This window comes from Epinephelus lanceolatus, chromosome 23 (assembly GCF_041903045.1).
Source record: "Epinephelus lanceolatus isolate andai-2023 chromosome 23, ASM4190304v1, whole genome shotgun sequence".
NCBI classification, from domain to species: domain Eukaryota; kingdom Metazoa; phylum Chordata; class Actinopteri; order Perciformes; family Serranidae; genus Epinephelus; species Epinephelus lanceolatus.
The window spans coordinates 9,808,049-9,830,817 of record NC_135756.1 but is presented as its reverse complement, the minus strand read 5'-3'; the positions used below and the strand labels follow the sequence as shown (position 1 = coordinate 9,830,817).

At 42.7% G+C, this 22,769-nt stretch overlaps 4 protein-coding genes across 8 annotated transcripts in view; 1 reads left to right on the top strand and 3 right to left on the bottom strand.

Moving 5' to 3' along the window:
* Positions 1-2,673, bottom strand: part of tulp3 (TUB like protein 3) — a 41,186-nt gene extending 38,513 nt beyond the window's left edge. The window contains exon 1 of one of the 2 annotated variants that reach the window (XM_033614624.2): positions 2,570-2,673. In XM_033614624.2, coding sequence (XP_033470515.1) covers positions 2,570-2,589 — 20 coding nt within the window. In that variant the 5' untranslated portion in view covers positions 2,590-2,673. The remainder of the gene's footprint in view (positions 1-2,569) is intronic. The other variant, XM_033614626.2, reaches the window with a different exon arrangement.
* Positions 2,674-3,014: 341 nt separating this feature from the next.
* Positions 3,015-6,151, bottom strand: rhno1 (RAD9-HUS1-RAD1 interacting nuclear orphan 1). 3 transcript variants are annotated; one of them, XM_078165370.1, is made up of 3 exons: positions 6,064-6,151; positions 5,649-5,833; positions 3,015-4,415 (listed from the first exon to the last, which is right to left on the bottom strand). In XM_078165370.1, exons 2-3 carry the CDS (start codon positions 5,808-5,810, stop codon positions 3,684-3,686), a joined length of 894 nt encoding a protein of 297 aa, XP_078021496.1. In that variant the 5' UTR covers positions 5,811-5,833; positions 6,064-6,151; the 3' UTR covers positions 3,015-3,683. The 3 variants fall into 3 exon arrangements, with proteins under 3 accessions (XP_078021496.1, XP_033470521.2, XP_033470520.2); XM_033614630.2 differs by having other exon boundaries at positions 5,971-6,145; XM_033614629.2 differs by having other exon boundaries at positions 5,987-6,145.
* Positions 6,152-6,236: 85 nt separating this feature from the next.
* LOC117249178 (forkhead box protein M1) lies at positions 6,237-14,910 on the top strand. Of its 2 annotated transcripts, none has more exons than XM_033614623.2 (9): positions 6,237-6,403; positions 7,462-7,947; positions 8,057-8,208; positions 8,452-8,604; positions 8,723-8,851; positions 11,426-11,485; positions 11,891-11,939; positions 12,053-12,225; positions 13,076-14,910. In XM_033614623.2, the coding sequence occupies exons 2-9, from the start codon at positions 7,500-7,502 to the stop codon at positions 13,883-13,885; spliced, it is 1,974 nt and encodes a 657-aa protein (XP_033470514.2). In that variant the 5' UTR covers positions 6,237-6,403; positions 7,462-7,499; the 3' UTR covers positions 13,886-14,910. The 2 variants fall into 2 exon arrangements, with proteins under 2 accessions (XP_033470514.2, XP_033470513.2); XM_033614622.2 differs by having other exon boundaries at positions 8,449-8,604.
* On the bottom strand, positions 14,899-22,703 carry LOC117249609 (cystine/glutamate transporter-like). The gene is made up of 13 exons (XM_078165110.1): positions 22,153-22,703; positions 21,806-22,068; positions 21,433-21,559; positions 21,235-21,350; positions 19,390-19,515; positions 19,186-19,285; positions 18,982-19,026; positions 18,756-18,879; positions 18,566-18,669; positions 17,652-17,748; positions 17,286-17,435; positions 17,015-17,192; positions 14,899-16,364 (listed from the first exon to the last, which is right to left on the bottom strand). Exons 2-13 carry the CDS (start codon positions 22,047-22,049, stop codon positions 16,300-16,302), a joined length of 1,476 nt encoding a protein of 491 aa, XP_078021236.1. The 5' UTR covers positions 22,050-22,068; positions 22,153-22,703; the 3' UTR covers positions 14,899-16,299.
* Between the last annotated feature and the right edge of the window lie 66 nt (positions 22,704-22,769).

Sequence of the window (22,769 nt, the reverse complement as noted above, 5' to 3'; positions counted from 1 at the left end):
TGTCAGAAATTAGCAAGGGCCACGAGCCATTTGGCCCGCAATTTAGCCAAGAATGCCCCCAAAAGCCATGTTCCGGGGGCCAAAATTGCCCCCAAGTTTTCGAAACAACTATATGTATTTATATTTTTAACGGTATTACAATCTGACATTAAAGTATAATTTTATTTTCATTAAATTAATTTACCGTCACGTCTACAACTCATTTTCCAGGCATAATCAACGAGATTGCACTGATTACGTGAGAGTAATCTGACAGAGAAGGGGAGGGGGCTTTGCTGTACCATAAGTATAAATTAACCATTTCTTGGGTAATCTGTGTCTACACAATGACAAATTAATGAAAAATTAAGGTAGAATGAATGTTAAATTTTAAGTTAACTTACTTCCAGGATTGCATCTAAGGAATTTATAGTAATTTGGCCTTTTTAACAGTAAAAGTAACTGTAATGTGGTGAAACATTAGTACTGCTATCAGTCGATTAATGGTTAAATCATCACATTTAAACTGGTTGAATTATAGGAAATCTGAGTGATATTTTGCAACCATAACTTTATGTAACCCATTATTTGTTTCATTTATAGTGGTTTCTACTGAAGAGTGAAGACACTATCTTAGTTGGTTTTGCTTTTCATGTGCTTACTGTTAGAACATAATTACAATTTTTGATGGCCCCCAAACATTTTGAAAATGCCCCCATTTTTTAGACTGTGGGGACCAAAATTGCCCCCAAAATATTTTGTTAATTTCATACCCTGACTTCAAATATATAGATACAGCAGCATTCCACATTTTAATAAGGTTAGACTGAAGCACTCATTTGTGCACCAGTCAATCCTGGAATTAAACATGGAGCTTAATCCCAGATTAAATGCACGTTGAAAAGTTAAAAGAATCATCATCATCATCATCATCATCATCATCATAATCATGAGTGTGGGAGGTACTAGGCTATGCATGGTGCATTATGCTGAGGTAAATTATGCATGCTGAGTCTGACTTTTGCTTCATGTTTAAATTCAGTCCGTCCTGTTACTTTCAAATACGGAATAAAATCCATGTTTTGCACTTACTGACTGACTTGCTTGGCTGTTTATGTATTAGATGTATAGCTCAAGTCACTCTTTTGAGTTTTGAGATTGTATTAGGGCTGGGCAGTATAGCAAATATATCTGAATGCAGCAACAACACAGACTTTACAAGACATATAACGCAGACAAAGTGTTCCTCACTCCCTCAGCCTCTCTGTTGATGCTATGTGGATAAATAAGATTATTAGTCCAATTAAATAAAAAGATTTCAATCATTTTCCAGCACTAGATTAATTTGAAAGGTAATTGTTCCAAACTACAATAGATTTAGGCCTACTTCATACCTTTATACTCATGTTGTAGTTCAGTGTCCTACGCTGCAAACCTTTAAACCTCTGTAACTCCAGTGCTGTGTGCAAAATGTTAATATTATTTACATGTTGTGCAGCTTATATTTTCAAAAAGGGAAAACAACCCGTTTTTTAATTTTACTTTGATCACATTCTGTTTTTAAAAAAGTGCTTGTCGCATCTCAAATGTTGCTTTGACTTGCAGCTGAAAACATGTAGCCCATTTTATAGAAAACACAGAGATATATATCATGTTTCGTCAGTCAGCCTGTTAATACCAGATGTGAATTATTGTCCATATTGCCCAGCAAGTTGTATACCACTTTACAGGAATGCATTGACGCAACATAAACAGAGGCTACAGAAAGACATGCTCAAACATGACATCCCTTCCTTAAGCCTTCTCCCTTCACTGTATTCGTGTATGTATTCAGAGCTAAACCCAGTCAGAGCTTTGAAGTGGCTGAGTGCCTCCACCATCTGTGATGCATATCACTTGGTACATTGTAATTAAACAGGGTGCTGGAGCCCTAGTTTAATCATCCCACATTCCGAAACTCGACGCAATCCTACATATCCACAGAGATGGGGGTGTAAATGTGTTTAAATAAACTGTAGCGACAGAAATGCCTCAGGAAATTGCTTTAATTTTACACAAAAATACTGTCTACAGGTTGGAATAAATGCCTGGTTATTGTACGTTACTTAACATACATGAATCCTACAGGCTGGTGTGTGTGTGTTGTTTTACCAGCCAGCGAGAAAACCTATTTAAAAAGCACATTCGTCGGTTGGGGTGCCATTAATTGTGAATTTATGTCTTTTTTTCCGTTGCTCCGTTTCACGTTGAGCAATTTTTCGCCGTGACACTTCGGCCGTTGCCTAACTGACAAAGCTTGACACTCACCGAGCAACATACATCGTTAAATTAATGAAATTAGACACGGTAAATGTGTTTATCCGCCAGCTGTGTAATGAAATAGCTAGCTTGTTACCGTTAGAAGCTAACGTTAGCTGCCTCAGCCCAGCCTCAACTGTAAGCAATGGTGTCTTAATAAAAGTTGTGGGCGACAGGCAAGTTTTTCGGGTGTAATAAAACGGTAACGGCACCGGTTAGCTTCTCGTTACACAGTTACACAACCGGAACAAATATGAACACAACGGAACAACATATGTGTGTAGTATCTTACCCTATGCTGTTGTAACTCATGTTTGTATCCAAGGTTGCTAAGGAAGATCCTCGTGCAGCGGTTACACTCACTTTTTATGGACGCGGTTGAGGAGAACTCTGTTGCTCGGTCCTTAGTTACCGAGCACACGAAGAACGCGCGTTCCTATTGGTCGGTCGGTTACTTACGCGGTTGCTGATTGGCAGAGATTCGGGAGAGGAGCGAGGAGTTGTCTTCTTTTGGGAGCTGAATGATTTTTGGCTTTCAGCTTGAAATATGTCATCGTTTTAATTCAAATGTGCCCCACAGGCATGAAAAGACAACATATTGTTAAAGAAATTGATAAAAGAAAATAGTTTGGTCAAGGAGTTGCTAAAGTAACCAGCCAAAATGACAAGTTGTTGAATTCTGCATGTTTAAACCACTGATAGTCCAATCACATATTGTAGCCTGACAGAAGTCTTAATAAACCAAGAATTTAGTTTGCTCTTTGGACTTATATACATTTATTCCACATCTTTTATGCAATACATTACAAGTTACACAGCATTGCTCACAATCCCCAACAGCAGTGTTCAAATGATCTTACAGCAGCACCCTTGGTTTTATTACAACGGTGACTCAAAATTCCATGTCACTGACAAAGATATGCAGTTATTATTATATCAATTAGTCTATGACCTTTCTCCATATATCTGCCATTAAAATGCTGAAGCATAACTGTGACATAGAAGTCTCTGACCTGTCAGATTATGTGACCCAGTACCAGACTCCCTTAAAAAAAATCAGACTTGTGTTGCTAAAGGTCAGGATTTAGATGTGAATAAAAAGACTGCCTTTGATTTGCAGCATAATCTGTAACAAACAGTACAGTATAATTAGGACTGGTCAAAATAAATTATGAGATGTAAAAGGATTGGGATTTGGATATTGCGACGTGTCAGTTAATTGATTTAATTTTTGGATTCAACAATGATAACATCCTCGGCTTATCACTATGAAGTCAGTGAACTTTAAAACGCAGCAGTTCCATTCAGTGCAATAAAAATAGTTCATAGACAGATTTCAGGTCACAGAAGTGGTCCAATGATAGCCGATGTCTCTTCTCTGATCCTCTTCTCACCAAATCTCTACATCAGCTGTGAATTAGCGCATCTGCATCAGAGAGGTGGCCCCTCTCTTTTAACAACAACATCAAACCCCTCCTCCTCCTCCATGTCACCTTCACCCCATAATCCCTCTCTGGCGTGTCAGCCACTAAAATGTCAGGTGGCTCATTACATGGTGGTGTGCACAGTTGAGCTTGTAGCAAGTGTAGAGAGCTGACGGAGGGACAGCTACTCCCCTCTTGAATTACTTTTGGAGTGTCTACATCAGGTGGCGGACTGACAGAGCTGACCTCAGTGGTGATGAACTCATTTGAAGCAGGTGTTGAAACACCATCTGCTGGAGTTCTGCATTTCTCCGTCGCTTGAATATATGGAGTTTCAGGCTGGTCCAAGCATCTGCTGGTGGATGCAACACCGTCAGAAAATCTCTCCACATTGCGTTTCCTGATTGTAGTCGTCTGTCTCTTTGGTGTGTCTAAGCACTGCGCACTTGAAACTGTCCTTCTGATTTGGCATGGTTGATTTCCAGCATCAGCCACAGCAGTAGACGCTGTAGATTTCTTTGTGCGTATACTCTTTGGTTGATGAGAATGGTCTCTTGACCTTGTCTGAAACGATAACGGGGGGAATTTGCACACACTGGTTTTCCTGGACAGCTGAGTGCAACTTTGAAGGATGCTTGTTGCAGAGAGGCATCTTCTCCTCCCTCGTCTGACTGGAGGTGCAGCTGCAACTGAACTGTCAAACTGTGGGCTCACCTAAAGGAGTACAGGAAACAAACAACTGAATAAAACTCCAATCACATATCCTAATAATTATTTAGCGTAATAAGGGACTTTTCACCATTTATGAAGGGGGGGAACAGGGGAGGCATGTCAAAAAAAAAAAATTGGCACTAGGGAAGGGCTTAGGGGGCGATCACACCTTCAAGGAGCGCTAGAAACGAGACGCCAGTAAAACCATTGATTCCCTATGATACGGCCCATCTGACTGGTTTTCAAGCATTTTTCACGACGAGTGTTTTTCTGGCGTCTTTTTAGATGGGCGTTTGTAGACGCTGATAATTGAAATAATCTCAACGTTTGGGCGTCAGGCGTCATTGTTTACAAGCAGAGCAACGGCAAGTGCCCTCCTCCATCTTGGGTCCATTTTCAATGTTTTGATCGCCTGGTTGCGCACACACCCCTGCTCTACAGGCGCTCACTGAAAGGGCGTTTCAGGCATTTCAAGCATCTTTGAAGCGCCCGCGTTTCTAGCGCCACATGTAGGTGTGATCGGCCCCTTATGTATTGTATTTTGGCTTAGGTGAGGGACGTACAGCTTTGAATGGTTGTATTTTGTATTCATTTTAAATATAACATGAACGTTAAAAAAAATCCATTTATCTTAGCCAGAAACTGCCATCTTATGTTTTTGTAGCCTGAAGTGACCACATTTGAACGAGAGGCTGGCGCTGTGGAGGTACAAAACAAAATGTATACGAGTGAGCTATAAAAAATTCCCCTCCAGAACAGTTGTTATTAAGGGGAAATTAGCTATAAAGACCAAAACCATTTTTTGCACCAGGCTGTGAACATTTATTTATGCTTTAATGTTAGGCATTATAACATGGGTACGGTATCTATGGTGATTGACTTCTAGAGGCAGCCCCAATTGGCTGTGCAGTTTTTGGCACTTCCATGTTCACTCAATTTTCCATCCTTGGAGGTTGCTGCTTGCCCAATACCTCAGTCGGTGTGAATATATATATATATTTATGTATTGTTAGGGGCTATTTATGGTATTCATGTATTTTACCCCCAGTCACTCTGGAGGGCTCAAGGGAAAGTATTTGTAGCTTTGGGGAGATGATCTAGATGAAAAAATGGTCACAACCCACTTCTCTGATGAGTAAAGAACAGTCCCTAACTGCACATGATGCGCAGGTTTCCCTGCAAACTCTGTAGGCTAGGGCTCTGTTGCAGCGTTCAAAGAATGAAAATGAAACTTACCCATGAATTAAGAGCTGAGCCGTTCTGTGTCTCTGTGAAAAACTCTCTGGGATTAAGAGCTGCTCGGACTTCAGGCACATTTTGGAGTCTGGCTCCACACACAGGCCGCTCCACGAACTGCAGGGGAGACTTGTCTATCTTTGAGGCTTTTTTACGGGGCATTAATAGAAATCATTCCCGCAGACCTGATGGAATGAAAACATCACCAAATCAATGTAAATGTCTAATCAGCCAACATTGTTTCCACATCCAGATTACTGGCTGATTCAAAAGTCAACAGTCCGCTGTATACCTTTGACGGTTTTCATTCGTAGCTACTAACCTGATATTATACTCACCTAAAGGCGATAGTTCGCGAAAGATACCGCTATTAATGCAAACAATTAATTAAAGTACAAAAAAACAATAACTTAACTGTCTACTACGAACTTATTTTGTTTTCCGTCCTCTTGTTACATATTATTTCCCGGTTTCCACCAACATCGTCTCTGATTGGGTGATCTCACATCCAAGTGATCTGATGTCAAGCTGCCGTTGGTGCATTTTTATACCACGTGATCAGAGTGACGAAAGTGGCCACCCCCAGCGCCAAAATTCAAAAACGTTTCTGAATCGACCGGACATTATGTAAATAACACTAAATGAAAGAGTATCATCTACATCATAGATTTTAAATAGAATGTGAATCAAGTGTTTCAACTACTAGTAGAAGTCCGGTCAAGTGGAGTTGCCCGAAACATCGCAATAATATGAAGGTTTGTCTTTATATAGCTTTTCTGTTTGTTACGATAGCGCAGTTAGCTTGCTAGCCGCTACAACAGCGTAGCCCGATGCTAACTTAGCTTAGCTTCCAAACAGAAAGCTTAGAGAAAGTTACAACGTCAGCTAAGCTCGCCACGTCTAGTAGCTAATTCGTATTTTCCTCATCCTTAAAGCGATTGAAGTGCCTCCAAATAACTGTTATCTTCATTCCGTGCCCCGGTGCATGTCAGTCGTGTGTGTGAACGGGATGTCACATTGATCCCCATTCAAAAAGAATGGCATTGTAATGTTTTCATTACGTTTTAAGCAGATGTAGATCGATATTGAATTAAATTGAAATGTTTTATCAGTAATGACATTGCAGTCTTTAATTCGGCATACGTCACAAAACTTTGCAGCGTTTGTTTAAATAAAATATAACACAACGAATGTCTCGTTGCCACACATGGCTAACTAGCTAACGCAACTAATGGGCGACAACGTATGTTTAATTCTTTACAGCTGAAACGATCTAGGGTCGTTTTTTATCAGCCGAATTTTTCTATGAGTCCCAAAGGTTTGAATTATATTTGAGTAGTCAGATATCCATATAGACGTTGGCAGTTTGCCAGGGAATCAGCGGTAAACGTTACATGCAGTACGTCACCAACTGCTAACATGCTAACGAAGGTGTAACGTTAGAAGTCGCCAGAAAAAAACTGATCCGATATTAGGTTGCTAAACGGAGCAATTACACAGGTAAAACCCGGATTCAAGGACATTTGTAGGTTTATTGTTAACTTGTCCCACCGGTGTACATTATGTTCTGACTGGTGTTTGATATTAATCGATTACTTCATGTCGATCTCAATCGATTAACCCACAGAGTAACCGTTTAAACTGTTGACTAGCTAGCTACCAAATTAGCATTGACCTCATACTTCTGCCAGGTGAACTTAAATCTACAGGTTTGTCTGTGATAAAAGCTGAATATTTTTACCCCTCAGTGTCAGGAAGCTTTCAAACAGTCTTTGTTTTTTAATGGATCAGTATCTTTGTTATTTTTGTACAGAATACCAGTGAACACCAGGGAGCACTTTCAGTGATTTGATGACCATGAGACGGAGCCCAAGGAGACCCCTGATCCTCGGAAGAAGAAAGTTGCCTTTCCAGCAAAATGATCCTCCAGCAGCCGAGCCGCAAAGCCAAGCTGATGCTTCAACCCTCAAAGAACCTCCAAAATCAGCTGCCAGTCAGAGCCTCCCTGATGGCATCTGCATTATGGATCACCCCTCCATGTCTGACACACAGGTGGTCGTCATCCCCAAAACGGCAGACCTTCAAGGTGTCATCAGGGCCCTCACGGCCAAAGGCAAGGAGTGTGGTGTCCAGGGGCCAAACAAGTTCATCCTTCTGGGTGGGAATGGTGGCCGGGATGGTGGATCTTCATGTCAGGCTGCTGTTGACGGGGATGACGCCTCCACAGCTGGACAGCCAGTGGAAGCAGAAGCTATGTTCAGCTCCCCAGATGCTAAACCTCTCGCTGGAATTAAAGCATGTACGGAAATCTGATTTTTCAAGGATATTTGTGGCATTTTAAAGTGTTTTTTCCACCTCTTTAATAGCACTGACTTGGTAAGCTAACTTAAACTGCTTTTCTCTATCAGTGAATAAGGAGCTGGAGTGTGGCCCTTTAGATGACAGCCTCACTGATATTCAGTGGCTGGGCCGAAAGAACACATGTCCCATCAAACCAGATCCTGCCAAGCAGACCGCCAACAAGGAGAACCAAACACCCTCGCAGTTACAGACTCTTCAGGTCAGCTGCTCCTTCTTTTCACCTCAGTGTGACTGTTAACTGTTGGTGTGTAAACATATGCATGTGTGGAGGGGAGGCCTAGCTCAGGCATGTCTCAGCACGTCCCCAAAACACCATCCTTTCACTAGTCTGTCTCGTAAACATGTCACGTCAGCGTGATTTATGGTTCTATCTGCTGGGTTGGCAGATTTGAAAAGATTTGACAACAGTGCAGTTAAAGTGTGGTTTTAATTTGTCCAGCAGCCCATGTCAGAGAGGCCACCATTCTCCTACATGGCCATGATCCAGTTTGCAATCAACAGCCGAAAGACCCGGAGGATGACCCTGAAAGAGATTTACATGTGGATCGAGGACCACTTTCCTTACTTCAGAGAGGTGGCCAAACCAGGATGGAAGGTACTTTACAACTCAAAACCAAATATATCATTTGTAGGTGTATATAATAGAGCAGATGGAAGTGTTTGAGTGTCTCTTACCGAAACATTAAAGATTTGTTTGCTCATTATAATCGCAGAATTCCATCCGCCATAACCTCTCTCTAAATGACATGTTCATTCGTGAGATGTCAGCGGATGGGAAAACTTCTTTCTGGACAATCCGGCCTGAGGCCAACCGATGCCTCACTCTTGATCAGGTGTATAAGGTGAGCACAGCTTCTTATTTCTGTCCCCCTTTTCTTTTTCTTTTTTTTTTGGTAATTTATTTTTTATTGACATTCAGCATCAGGCATTTACATCTGGTACATCATATATTTATACATCATATATCTGTTGTCTGGCTTAAATGCCAAAATGATATTTTTGTTTTATGTTCAAATAGTGAAAAGAAAGACCAACAAACAAAAAAAACTATGTACAAGTAGGGAGTGATCTTTTCCATACAACACAGTCACACATTTGTGAAAATAAAATCAGGCCTATGAGGCGTGACATAGTCAACCTAGTTTTTCCAGGATGAGGCGAATTTCTCCAATTTATGGTTAACAAATGCTGTTATCGTCTTCATTTTATAAATGTCCATTGTGATTTCCATCCATACATTTAAAGTTGGGCTCTCCTGTGATAGCCATTTCCTGGTAATAGTCTTTTTACAGGCCACCAGCAAGATATTCATTAAATGTTTATCTCTTTTCGGCCATTCTTGAGGTATGTGTCCGAAAAACATAGTCTTACTCTTGAAAGGTATTTCGCATTTGAAGATATCTTGTAGGGCATTGTGTATCTCTCTCCAATAATCTTTCAAGACAGGGCAGTCCTAGAAAACATGGTAATGGTTTGCATTTTGATTTCCACAGTTTCTCCAACAAACAAGGGAGTTACTGTCATAGTGAGACTTCTGAGAGGGTGTAATAAAGTACCTAATCAAGCTTTTCCAGCCAAATTCCCTCCACTTAAGTGAGCTGGTACACATCCATTGATACCTCCATATTGTTGTCCATTCTTTCTCAGATATAGTTATCCCTCCTTCCTTTTCCCATTTTATTTTAATACATGAAGTTGAGTGTGATTTCAGATTCGACAGACCCTTATACAAGCATGAAATGGTTCTATCAATAGTTTCTGAATTATAGGCTTTTCTAAACAATTCAATCAGACATGCACGTGTCTCTGTTACATTTTTCATCTTCAGATCAACAAAATGCCGCAGCTGCAGATATCGATAGAAGTCTTGTTTTTCTAATAAACATGTCCTTTTAAGCATTTTGAAACTGAGCAATTTTTCATCTTTCATTACACTACATAAGGCTGTTATACCCTTAGCTATCCAGTCCTTGGATCTAGAGTCCATTTTATTAGGTGTAAACTCTGAGTCATAAGCACACCATTTAAGAACTGTAATATCGCTCTCGAGTTCGTGTTCCTTTATGATAGTTTTCCATGTTTTAAGGGTCCATTTCACCCATGAGTTATCAATGTTATTGATGTGGGATTGTAGGTTATTATCAGCTAGGATTGCCTGTATGGGAATGGAGGGCATTTTCTCCTGTTTGTGTATCAATGTTGGTAAAAACTCTTCTAATTGTTTGGCCATAATAGAGGTAAACAGTTCATAATCCACATTGAGAACAGATATTGGCCTAAAAGATCCGCACTCCATTTTATCCTTCCCTTCTTTCGGTATGGCCGAAATTATTGCCTCCTTCCAGCTGGGTGGCGTTTGTGCCTTTTTTAAAGCCCAATTCAGTGTGGGGAGTAAAACAGGTATTAGTTCTTTTTTAAATTCCTTGTACCACTCTGCCGTGTAACCATCAGATCCTGGTGACTTCCTTAATTTAAGCCTACTAATAGCAACTTTTAATTCATCCTCAGTTATATCTGCAGTCATTATTTCATTTTGTTCTTCATCTAGAGTGGGTAAGTCTAGGGAATTCAGGAAGCTGTCAATTTGGGTTACACTCCTTCCAGGAACTTCAGAATATAGAGTTTTTATAAAACACTTCAAAAGCTTCCTGAATTTCATTTAGTTTATTTTTTATCACTTTTGTTCTTGGATCCCTAATTTTATGAATTGTATTTTCGGCTATCTTTTCCTTTAGCCTGTTTTTCTCCCGTCGGGACCTCCCTTCATGGTCGAGTAACAGATGCATGACTTTTATCATCTTGTTCAACACCTGCTCCATGTTTTGAACACGGTCTTCCACTTTTTCAATTCGCACCTCTGCCTCTGCTATTTTGTGGTTAATGTTGGTGAGCTCTGATTTAATATCGTTTAGTTGTTGTTTTGAGTCCTTTCGGAAATCCAGAATCTCCTCCAGCGTCGTTTGAGTGAGGGTTAGCATTAGCTCCGCCATCTTGTGTCTGTGTAGGAGAGCTGTCCTTTGGGTTTTCCTCATTTTCAGGCTCTGCAGCGGTGCTTTTTTTGTTTGCATCCTTCTTCCCCATTCTTGCCCCTCTTCTCCATTCAAGTAATATCTGAAAATCTAGTATTTAACGGTCTAACGGGGCGAAATAACTATTTTCGCGAGGGAGCTGTTACTTGAGGCTGCCATTCAGGGTGATGACGTCAGCGGAACCCCTTCTGTCCCCCTTTTCACATTCTTCCACCTTTTTATATCGAAGGATTCCCTAAAACTGACTTGATTTTTTTTGTTAAGTTGTTCATAATTTTGTATATTTGATATCATCATTGTCGCCCGTGGTGTCAGGGGATTGTTTTGGATCTTTGTTGTCCAATCTTTATGATTTTCCTCACTCTCATTCCACATCTTTCTCCACAGCCTGGTTGTGACCCAATGACCGCTCCTGTTCCTGTGCCAATGCTTTTATTACCCAACCAAGTAAGATGGCTTTATCTTTTTCAGTTCTCTAGGAACATTCTTCATCTCTGCAGTCAGGCAGGAGAGAGCAGAAAAGGGACAGGAAATCAGATGTCCACTTTCACTGTCACCAGAGCCTTTGACCCAAAGAGTGCAGCTGCAGATGGAGGGCTAAGGTGTAGGGAAATCTTTCTGTTGCAGGATGAGAAGATGTGAGCAGCAGGGACGCTGAGGCTTTGTCTAACAATAATGTGTAGGGACAGTCTAACTTTGACTTTTGTCTGTTCTAGCTTGCCAGACCCTAAAACCAGGGAGAGAACGCAAGTTGTCACTGAGTGTAGTCAGGACAGAGAGAGCACAGTAAGATCACTCAGGCAGTGTGCTTTAACTCTATAAAGTGATGTTATGTTGTTTCATTTTTCACAGACTCAAAGGAGGATCGTTCCTGATGCAAGAAAGACGCCGACTAGTTCTGGTGAGTTAACAGATGGGGACACTAAATGGGTTGAAGGGACTAAAAAAAAAAGCAGCTGGAAGTCGGCAAAATTGACATTTGACATTGACAGTTGTTGTCCCTTCTTCACTCAGAGAGAAGGATGAAGCCTCTTCTCCCTCGAACCGATTCCTACTTGGTTCCCATCCAGCTCCCAGTGGCCTCCTCTGTCTACCTGCCGTCCTCGTCGGCCCCGTTTCCCCCGTCCAGCTCGCAGCAGAAACAGAACACTTTGCGAGGAGCCAAGAGAGTGCGGATAGCTCCTAAGGTAAACATTTGAGAAGCTAAATATGACATCTTAAAAATACATTTTAGATTTTTCAGTATCAAAAATATTGGTTAAGTCTGGCTAGAGTTTTCCATGCCAACATTTTGTGTTGGGTTGTGTCAAAAGGGTTCGGTATCATTTGGGGGGTTTTTTCCCCCCAATACCGGGTGCCAAAACAATACTTTTAAAACTGTGCTGCTGCCTAAATGGTTCCTGAACCACTACTTAAAAAAACACAGCACAAAAAGACTCAATGACATAAAACACGGTTGTTTTATTGCAAAGGCAAATCTTAACTTGAAACTGAACACTATCAATTCTTAATGTTCCAGTGGGAGGCTAACTTCACTTGCTAACTTTGTTGCTAACCCCCTTCACCTTAATCAGCAGATGGCAAATTAGACACAGGAACTTTGGTCTTGAGGAGTTGTAGTCTTACTCTATATGCGAGTTGGGTTTCCTCCAAATGTAGCACAAATGTCCACCTAAGTTTAAAACAATCGCCTAAAGAAAATGCACTTTTTTGTGCTTTTCCATCCACTACCATCATGCAAATATTGGCAGCCGGTTCACCAAGATAATTAGAAGGTGGCTGTAATTTTCCAGACAGGAGACAAGGGCACAACAAGAATATTAAATTAAATGAGCGCTAGTCCAGCCACCACTGGGAGATTTAAAAAGCAGCTGGCAGCGGTGAGCAGCTAACTCAAAGAAGAACGGTGACCGAAAGTGTCCACAAATAAGTGAAACATTGGCTTCTGGGAGCTCCTTAATCTCCGAGCCATATGACAGGGATGGTAAATGATTGTTGTTACTGGTAGAATCGTAAAATGTATTGTATGTCCGACAGGTGACACAAAGTGACGCCCCAGCTGTGGTAATGTATCCTCAGAAGAATAAAGACCTCAAGGTGGAGGTGAAGGAGGAGCCGATATGCGTCCCCATTAAATGCGAGACTCCCAAAGCCCCTCCAAAGAGACAAGCCAGCAGCTCCCGACGCAAACAGCGCCTGGTTCACTCTCAGCACGAGGAGCCCATCCTCCTGTGCCTTGACAATACTTTGTTTGACTCTGGCGTAGCCTCTGACGCCTCAACTTTCCAGGACGCGCGAGACACCGAGCCGGATGAGCCCGAGCAGGAGCAGCAAAGCCCCGATCGGGACTACTCCTTCAAGACCCCCATAAAAAGTAGCAGCCACCTGACCTCCTCCACACCTAGTAAGCCTCCCTCTCAGGTCTTACCCGAGCCGTGGAAAGTGACCCCTGTGGGCAAAGGGAGCCAAAACGTACTGGACTTCAGCCCCATCCGCACACCAGGCGGCCCCGCGGTCACACCGCGGCATGACTACACCACCTTCAACTTCAACAGCACTCCGTTTAAAGAGTTGCCTCTGTTTAACTCCCCCAGAGAGCTGCTCACGTCCGCTCCCTCCAGAGTGACCGGACTGACAGACTCTCCCATTGAGTACCACAGAGGCAGCTGCTCCAGCGAGCTCCTTCAGGCACCCACTAACTGCTCGGTCACAGAGGGCCTGGCCCTGGATACAATGAACGACAGCCTGAGTAAGATTCTCGTGGACATTAGCTTCACTGGTCTGGATGGTGAGGACTTGGGTATGGCCAATATCAGCTGGTCTGAGTTCATCTCTCAGTTTAACTAGCCGGAGGGACAAAACGCATTTCATGCACAGGGACGTGTCATGTTTTCCAAAACACTATAGGAGAAAATGGGAATACTGAGGGCAACACTTTTAGTTTCCAGGTTGTCGTCCTTCATGTAAGACGTTCCTCTCCACCTACTTTCTGATTGGTTTCATCACTTATTAACAGCTTCTTTTCGTCACTCTTATTTTGTATCTGTAAAACTTGTTTGCTTTAATCATTTCTCCTGTCATAACTGTCTGTACTCTTGAAGGATTTGCTAGAGAAATATGTCTGTCTGTATGTATGTACATAAACACCAATGTATGTCGATTTGCACATCTTAATATATAATTTAGCTTTTGCATATGTAAATGAGAAAACAATATATTCCCTGATAAGCCAGCGAGATGCTTGGGCGGCCTCTTGGAAACAACTTGTAGATTGTGACGCAGGATTGTTAGCAATAAAAAAAGGCAAAGTAATACACATAGCACTAACAGCAGTAGGATTGTGTCTGTACATTAATCATAGAACCGTCTTCACCACTTTGAAACCCTGAGTGTTCATCATTAGTATGCCATCAGTGGGCACTTTGTTCCTGCAGAGGGACATTTGCATGCAGTGACTCCTCATATCAACTGTATTTTAAGGCAGTCTTTGTCAACAAAATGCTGAATATTTTGTTTTAGTTTTCAGTTAAAATGACAGATTTCTTTTTACATCTGTAAGCACAAAGAGGACATCGCGATTCCAAGCGGAACATTATTTGTAGCACCGTCTTTGAAAGGCAGTAGGGGAGGTTTACCCTTTTTTTTTTTAAAATGCCACAAAATAATGTACGGCTTTGATAACTCCCTCAGGTTTGTGTGTTTTTATATCTGAGAGGTTTTCCGTTGCAGTTGGTGCTGGATGGCATGTGAGTGTGAAATGTTGTGGTTTCCAGAGAAACTGTTTTCAAAGCATGTGCCTTGTTTTTCTGAAGTTGGTGTTTCTGTGACTCTGCAATAAATCTGCTGGTGTTGACGCCTAAAACGGAACAAAAGGGCTTTTATTCACTCGTGTCTTTTTGAGCATAAGTACACTTTGATTTGCGTTGCTCAGCTGTCATTTCAATATCTAAAACAACAAGGTTTCTACGACCTCATGAAAAACTATATGACATGGCTGCCTATTTAATTTTATTTATGCATGAACAAAAGTTGAAACCATTTATACATCGTCTCTGTGATTTATAGGTTCTTCTGAATCTCTGCTCACGAGTCTTACTTGTACATGGTTTTATAGGCTCATGAGGAGTAATAACAGAGAAAAGCACCTCTTATTCCAGTGGCAGTGTCCTTTAAAAACACAAAATATGTCCAACATAGCACTTTACCTTAGTCAAGTTAGAGGATAAATCAGAAATGCCATCTGTATCCAGCTTAGTTGTTGCAAAAGTTTGCTCAAAACAGCACACTAAAATTGTCTACCTATCAAAATGGACACTTAAAACACAGGTTTGAACTCTAAAAAAAAAGGTTCTCAGTCTTGTTAAAAGGCCCGTTTCCACTGAAGAAGTTCCTGGTACTATTTGGGGGGCAGGAACTACTACAGGAATGTCCTCTCGCTCGGCCCTCTCAACCGCCGTGTCTCCACTGAGAGAGCGGAGTACGAGGAAGGTTCCTGTAAAGTTACGGGCTCTGGATGTGACGTAATCGTTGCGCAACCATTTTGGCCGGGGAGACGTAGGGGCGTAGGGACGCCGTTAGCCGATAGCGGTATCTGTAATAACTCACTAAATGGCCCGTGAAGAAAATATTTTTTCCAGCGGATGTCTTAGTTACAACATGATTGAGCTAACTGGAGTAGTTTCATGTCGTATCCGACAACGGGAGGCTTTTAACAGATGACGTCCTGATATTAGCTTTGCTGCTGCTGTTAGCTGCTGCTTTCAGACATCGTGATTTCCCATAACTGAATAAATACCACACATATCAACACAAAACTGCTTTGCTAGCTCAATCATGTTGTAACTAAGATATCCACTGGAAAAAATATTTTTTTCACGGGCCATTTAGTGAGTTTTTTTTTAGATGGCGGTGGAAGCTATATGAACGAGCTAACCCTCGTCTGCTGAGTTTTAAAAATGCCGGCTATTTTGTTGCTTTCTGTTGACGTCACATCCCTCCTTGAGTATATCCAATCAGCACCAAGTAAATCCCCAAGCCCCAGCCAGGAGTCTTTCGGGGCCGTTCTGAGTACCTACTCCGAGGCAGGGACTTGTTTAGCCCCCGTAAAAGTTCCGGAACTCTGTCCTTCGGGGGTGGTTCCTGCGGTGGAGACACGCACCAACGGCCCCGGCCCCGTAAAATTACCCCGAAGTTCCTGCGGTGGAAACGGGCCTAAAGTGGTATCCAGGTGTTGTGTCAGTAGACAGCAGTCTTTGGGGTCCTCAGTACGTCTGAACTTCTTGTTGAACCACTTCTAGAAGGATCTGCAGTTTCTTGCTGCAGTAGTCTGGGAACATTGAAGAGAGTTAGAATTAGGCCAAAGTTAAGATTAAATGTATCAAGTGGGGTTTAAGCAAAATTTGAAGTTAAAAACCATAAACGGGATGAACAACTCTATTTTCTTCTTTATGTTTCAAACAGTTGCCACTGTCCTCTCTATTTCACATATCAAGTTCTTTAAGAGGTTCGTCTTTGTTCCAAAATGACACATCAGTGAATGTAACATTAAGCAAATGAATCACCCTCTGCTCTCTGTAACATAATCACAGTGGGCAATTGAGCACCGTCAATTTACATCAACGAAAAGTGTTTGTTTTTGCCACTGACAGGCTCAGATTATTACTTCAAGTGTCTGACAACATTATGACATGGCTCCCTCTAGAGGTCGTCCACTTTGTTACAGAGTAAGATCCTTCTGTATAACCAGAAACGGACCAGAGGCCTGTACTACGAAACCAGTTCAACTTACCCAGGATATCTTATCGTTATCTGGCTTGACTCACCCTAACATTGACCGTCTGGATAATCAGTACCACAAACTTGTTCAGTTAACTCTATGTTTTGCTATCCAGCCACGGCGCATTCATATGAAAGAGGCGGGAATGTTAATTACAAAGGGACATCATCAGAATCATGAACCATGATGGTATGACTTACTGAAGATGCGTCTGCATCTATTGGGCAAGCGAAAGCGGTAGACGGTTACATAGTAAACTGGGACCCCGGTCAGAGTGAGAGCGAAGCTTTGCCCAGTGTTCCAGGGGTCAGAGTAAAGAGACAGGCCCACGATGAAGAAGCTAACCACCGTGAAGATGACTGCGATGGCCAGGGGCACCTTTGGGTCATCAAAAAGAGCAGATAACACAGTGTGGTGTCATTTTAGTGTACAGTTTATAATGGAGAATGCTGCACAGTTTGACACACTGACCTTGAAAGGTCTTGGGTGGTGGGGGAAGCGATATCGATGGATGAGCAGCCCCAAGGTTGCCAAGGCGATGAAGAACCAGCGAGCAAAGGAGACGAAGTTGATGAGCTGGTAGATCTCTCCACTGATTGACATCACAACCACTAAGGGGTACTGGAGACAGACAAAACCACGTCCTAATCATACAATTTCTTGCCAATAAACAATTAGAATTAAATGAAAAGGACACTGCTTTACATTTCACATGAACCAATCTAGTCTGGGGCGGGATTGTTTGCAGATGGCTCTCAACATGGAGGTGACTGTGAGATGCAGTCATGACATTGTCAGATAGCTTTTCTGGTTTATAGTGTGTGGACAGAATTTTACCAGTAACAGCACAGCAGGCATTGGTGTATGTCTGCGGATGTGAATCATGGAAAAGACTTGAGGCCAGTGGCCCTCTCTGGCTCCCACAAACAGTATCCTGCAACACAAACAGTAAGGCTCAGGGTGCTTTCAGACCTAGAGTTTTCTTGCTTTGGTCTGAATCAGGGACTGATTTTGTTACAAAGCTGTATAATTGCCTAGAGTATATTCATGTTCTCACGGCAGCATTTACAAGCGGACCAGATCAAATGCCTTGTGTGAGAAAGCTGCTCTTGATTGGTCAGAATTTCCATGTGGGAAAAATCCAGGAAGTAAAGCAAACGTTGAAGAAGAGTACACTTGCAAGATAAATGTGACACTTTCTAATGTCACAATGGAGGGACAACTACGCAGGTTGATTTTAGCGCTGCTCATCGTGGACTATATTGCTGTCATTGTTCATTTTAGTCAAACCATACAGTTTGAAAACGAGGCGCGGCTCCAACTAGAAAACAATGTTTTGATGCATTGGATGTGCTGAATGTGCATATTAAGGCAGTACAGGAGGAGGTGCACATTAATAATCCTCCAGGACTGTAACATGCTCATATTTAACCCAAACAATGTGTCATGTGACTGCAGTTGGTTCAGATCCAGGTCGGAATACGTTCTCACCACAAACGAACCGCACCAGAGTTCGTTTGTAACCAGACTGAGACCACCTCTTCAAGAAGGTCTGGGTCAGGTCGTGTGATTGCTGTGTTCACACCCGCCCAAACAAACCACACTGAGGGGGCAAACGAACTTGAGTACAATTTGACCAAACCAAACATGGCAGGTTTGAAAGCACTCTTACAAGGCTGTTAGCAGTCATTCTTGGCTGATTTGAAGCACACACATAGATGACAGTAATAACCTTTCTGTGCTCAGATTACCTGGCTGACCCAAAGAAACCACCGTTAAGTGCTCCAAGGCAGGATAGGGCCACTAGAAAGGGAATCACAGAAGCCAATCCCTGAAGAGCACGGTTCGCAAACGTCTGCAGAGACACAGGATTAGATCCCCATTTATACACATAGTGCATATTTCTCATGGATTTCTTTTTAAATGCAATAAAGCACTAACCACAGCCACGGCATCAGACACCAGCAGCTCAGCCGGAGTCATCATGGTGTAGTAGGCCACATTTACAAGCACATAAAAGACTGTCACTGTCACCATGGAGAAGGTTATTGCCAGCGGGATGTTTCTGACAAGACAGGTTACACACAGAGTGATATGATAGTATATTCAAGGCAACAAGGCTTTTAAAAAGAGATTGAGTGGAGAGCAGACGTCAGATGTAAAATACCTGTTTGGGTTTATGACCTCTTCTGTGACAAAGTTCAAGTAAAACCTAAAGGAAAAAGGAAAGCTCGTCAACAAAAGCAGACAGTTCTGATGTTTTTATAATACTACTGGTTATTATACGGTAATAGAGTCAGTGAAAAGGTTCCATGTGTGGTACAAGAAGACAACAAAGCTGGTGTTTTTACTATAATAAATGCTTGCTTACCATCCAGCATAGGCATATAGGCCATTATAGAAGGCCAGGGGCAATCTATCTAATGTTAATAAGTCAACCTCAAAACCATTCTGGAAATTCTCAGTTTTTCCTGGAAACACAAAGACACAGAAAGAGAGAGTAACTGAGCATTGTCAACAAACACATGTCAAATGACAGGACCTAACAGCTGTAAAGCCATCTGCATCCTCCCACCTTTAGCCAGTGCGATGACACCAGGGATGATGATGAGGGCCAGAGCAAACATCTTAATGAAAGTCAAGGTGACCTGAGTGCGAGAGGCCGTGGTCACACTCCAGCAGTTGACTGCCACGACAAACGCTACAGACACAAAGACAAACAACTGGTCAAATACACATTAATGACTGTACAGTATATTTTGCACTATATAGATTTATAAGGTTTTATATTGCAAGGACAGAACCACTCCATGGGGGGTGGTAGTGTGCTTTCCTCAAGCTTGGGCCCTCAGTTTGACCCCTGGTTATGGTGTTCTATGTACTCAGTTACTGCCTGCACCTTACACCCTGCTGTTATGTGCTGAACTGTCTCATTATAGCACAGCCTGCACCTGGGGTCCTGTCTGGTGTGGTAAACCCCTGCTTCTATTGATCCTGTACTAAGTGCCTGTTCTAGCCACTTCCAGCCACTGGTAGGGTTTCTTGATGGTGGCCACTCCTTCAGACTGTTGGTGTTACATGCCTTGCAGGGGCTTGTTCTTCCATGATGGCTCACCCTCCTCTTCTGCATTTTTGGGTTTTTGCTGCCTGAGGTATTCACTTAGCAGCTCATCTTCGGGGGCCATCTTCCTGATGTGTTCCTGGGTCATGGTTGTTTAGTCCTGGACAGTGGCTCTGATGCTCACCAGTCTTCGGTACAGTCTCAGGGTGCTGGACCTGGGATGAAACCCTCCATGCATTGTGAGATGCTACCTTGTCTTGATATCAGTGGCCTCTATCTCCTCCTTTGACCAGCTTATTATACCAGCGGGGTATCTGATGACTGGCGGGGCGTACGTGTTGATGGCTTGGACCTTGTTCTTTCCGTTCAGCCAACTTTTCAGGACCTGCCTTTCTCTGTGTAGCTATTTGGCTGTGACTGACTTCCTTGCGGCCTCCTAATGGTTCCCATTTGCCTGCAGGACCCCAAGGTATTTGTGGCTGCCCTGAACATCTGCAATGCTGCCCTCTGGTACTTCAATGCCCCCTTCTGATCATCTTCCCTCTCTTTGACACTATCTGACCACACTTACCTAGTCTGAATGAAATTTCAATGTCATTGCTGGCCTCCCTTGCACACAGCTTAATGTCATTCATGTAGAGGAGGTGACTGGTGGTTGCTCCACCTCGGAACTGGTATCTGTAGCCATTCTTTGTGATGAGTTGGCTGAGTAGGTTCAGGCTTATGCAGAACAGAAGTGGAGACAGTGCATCATCTTGGTATGTGCCGCACTTGATGGTAACTTGTGGCTTAGAGTTGGCCTCCAGAGTCGTTTTCCTAAGCCCCATTGAGTTCTTGATGAAGGTTCTCTTTCCAAGCATTCCAGTATCCCTGTGTGTGGCATTGAGTCGTAGGCTTGTAGTCAATCAAGGTGGTGCACTGGTTGATCTGCCTGGTCTTGCAGTCTGCAGTGACTGCTCTATCAACCAGTATCTGGTGCTTGGCTCCCCTGGTATTACTTCCAATTCCTTTTTGGGCCTTGCTCATGTATTGGGCCATGTGCCTAATCATCTTAGCTGCTATGATGCCTGACAGGAGCTTCCATGTTGTACAGAGTCAGGTTATTGGCCAGTAGTTGGATGGGACAGCGCCCTGCTGGGGATCCTTTATGGTCAGGACTGTCTGTCCTTGGGACAGTTTCATCTTTATATAGTTTCCTACAGCTAAAAGATACAAACACCATTCCAACTTCCATTCTTCAATATAATGTAAATTGGAGGGGTCCAACACTGCCCTCTTAAAAAATGCAGGGGACCTATCCTCTGTGTCCCCCTTATAAGTTAAGCCCCTGGTATAAAAGTGATGTATAAAAGCACTCACTTGCCCCCAGGATGGCAACAAGTTTGATTAGCACTGTCGGAGCAGCACAGGGTTCAAAGAATGGCTCCACCACATAACGGCCAAAAGCCAGGGACATGTAGGAAGCAACAGCAGGCCTGGACACAGAGAACATGTTTGTTAGGTGTTGTGGTTTGATTTTAGACGAGGACAAACAAGACGAAACAAATCTAAACTAACCTGATGAATAAGAACTCAACCCAGAGTCGTAAAAAGGCAGGCAGTGGCCCCAGTGTCTCCAGTAAGTAAGCGTAGTCAGCCCCTGATTTTTTAAAACTGGTGCCCAGTTCAGCATAGCAAAGGGCCCCTGATGGAACAGAGAGCAGATCAGGGAAAAACATATGAAATATAATTAAAGTTCTTAGATGTTGATAGTTCTTAATCAGCGTTGGAATTACAAGCATTACAAACAACATACTGTTTGTTTTATTATTTCCTATTGTGTTCTAAAATATTTTATTTTGTGTGAACATAGCGAGTGAATAAATAAAATAAAACAGTGATAAGGATTTACCAGGACAGCAGAGATTAACTAGACCATGAGGCATCTTACCAAACATGGAGAGGACCCCACACAGCACCCACACCAGCAGAGAGAGCCCCACGCTGCCACTGTTCATCAGGACTCCCTTGGGTGCGATGAAGATCCCACTGCCCACCACTGTGCCAATGATGAAGCACACTGCAGGCAGCAGGCCAATCTCTCTCCGGAGGCGCACCACGTCCTCTTCCGTCTTCTCCTTGTCAGCCTCCTCTGTCTTCACATGTGTCCTGTCCATGTCTCTGTGGCTGCACATCCTCCTTGGACACCTCAAACTGACCACACTTTGTTTACTCAATTTTGCTAAACTGAAGTTCACGTCCTTATTATGCATTCGTCCTGCAAACTCGAGTTCTTACCTCTTTTACTGTCTCCGAATCCTTTCCTCTTTCTTCCTGATGTGTTGGATAAAACAGAAACAACAGTCCTCTTTGTGCTTGTTCACCCTGACAGACACACATTTGCAACTGATTAATGAATGTTTATGAAACTGTGGTAGATGACACAACACTTGCTTCAACATGGGCTCCTCCCCTTCTAATTAATTCTGCATGCTTTCTCCCCTTATTGGCAGAAGGAAAGAGAGTGCACAGTAAGGTCACGTGAGGCAGTATTCTTGAACTGAGAAGGGCGAAACTTCTTTCCCCTCAAACCGATTCCTGCTTGGTTCCCATCCAGCTCCCTGTCACTTCCTCTTACTGGCAGCGCCATAGAACGATCTCTGCGTAAAAAGGGCCTCCCTCGCACACTTGCTATGCACACAATCTGATGATGAAATGAGGCATCGACATCTGTGTTGTGATTCGACCTGTAAGTACCGGTCATATAGAAACTGTAGAATAGAGAAGTTTTGGTACTCCACCCTGTGTGTGTTTGAAGGACACAGTTACTGGTAGAATCAGGCTTTTATTCGCTCTTGTCTTTGATTTACGTCGCTCAGCTCTCATTTAAAAATCTAAAACAACAAGGTTTCTAT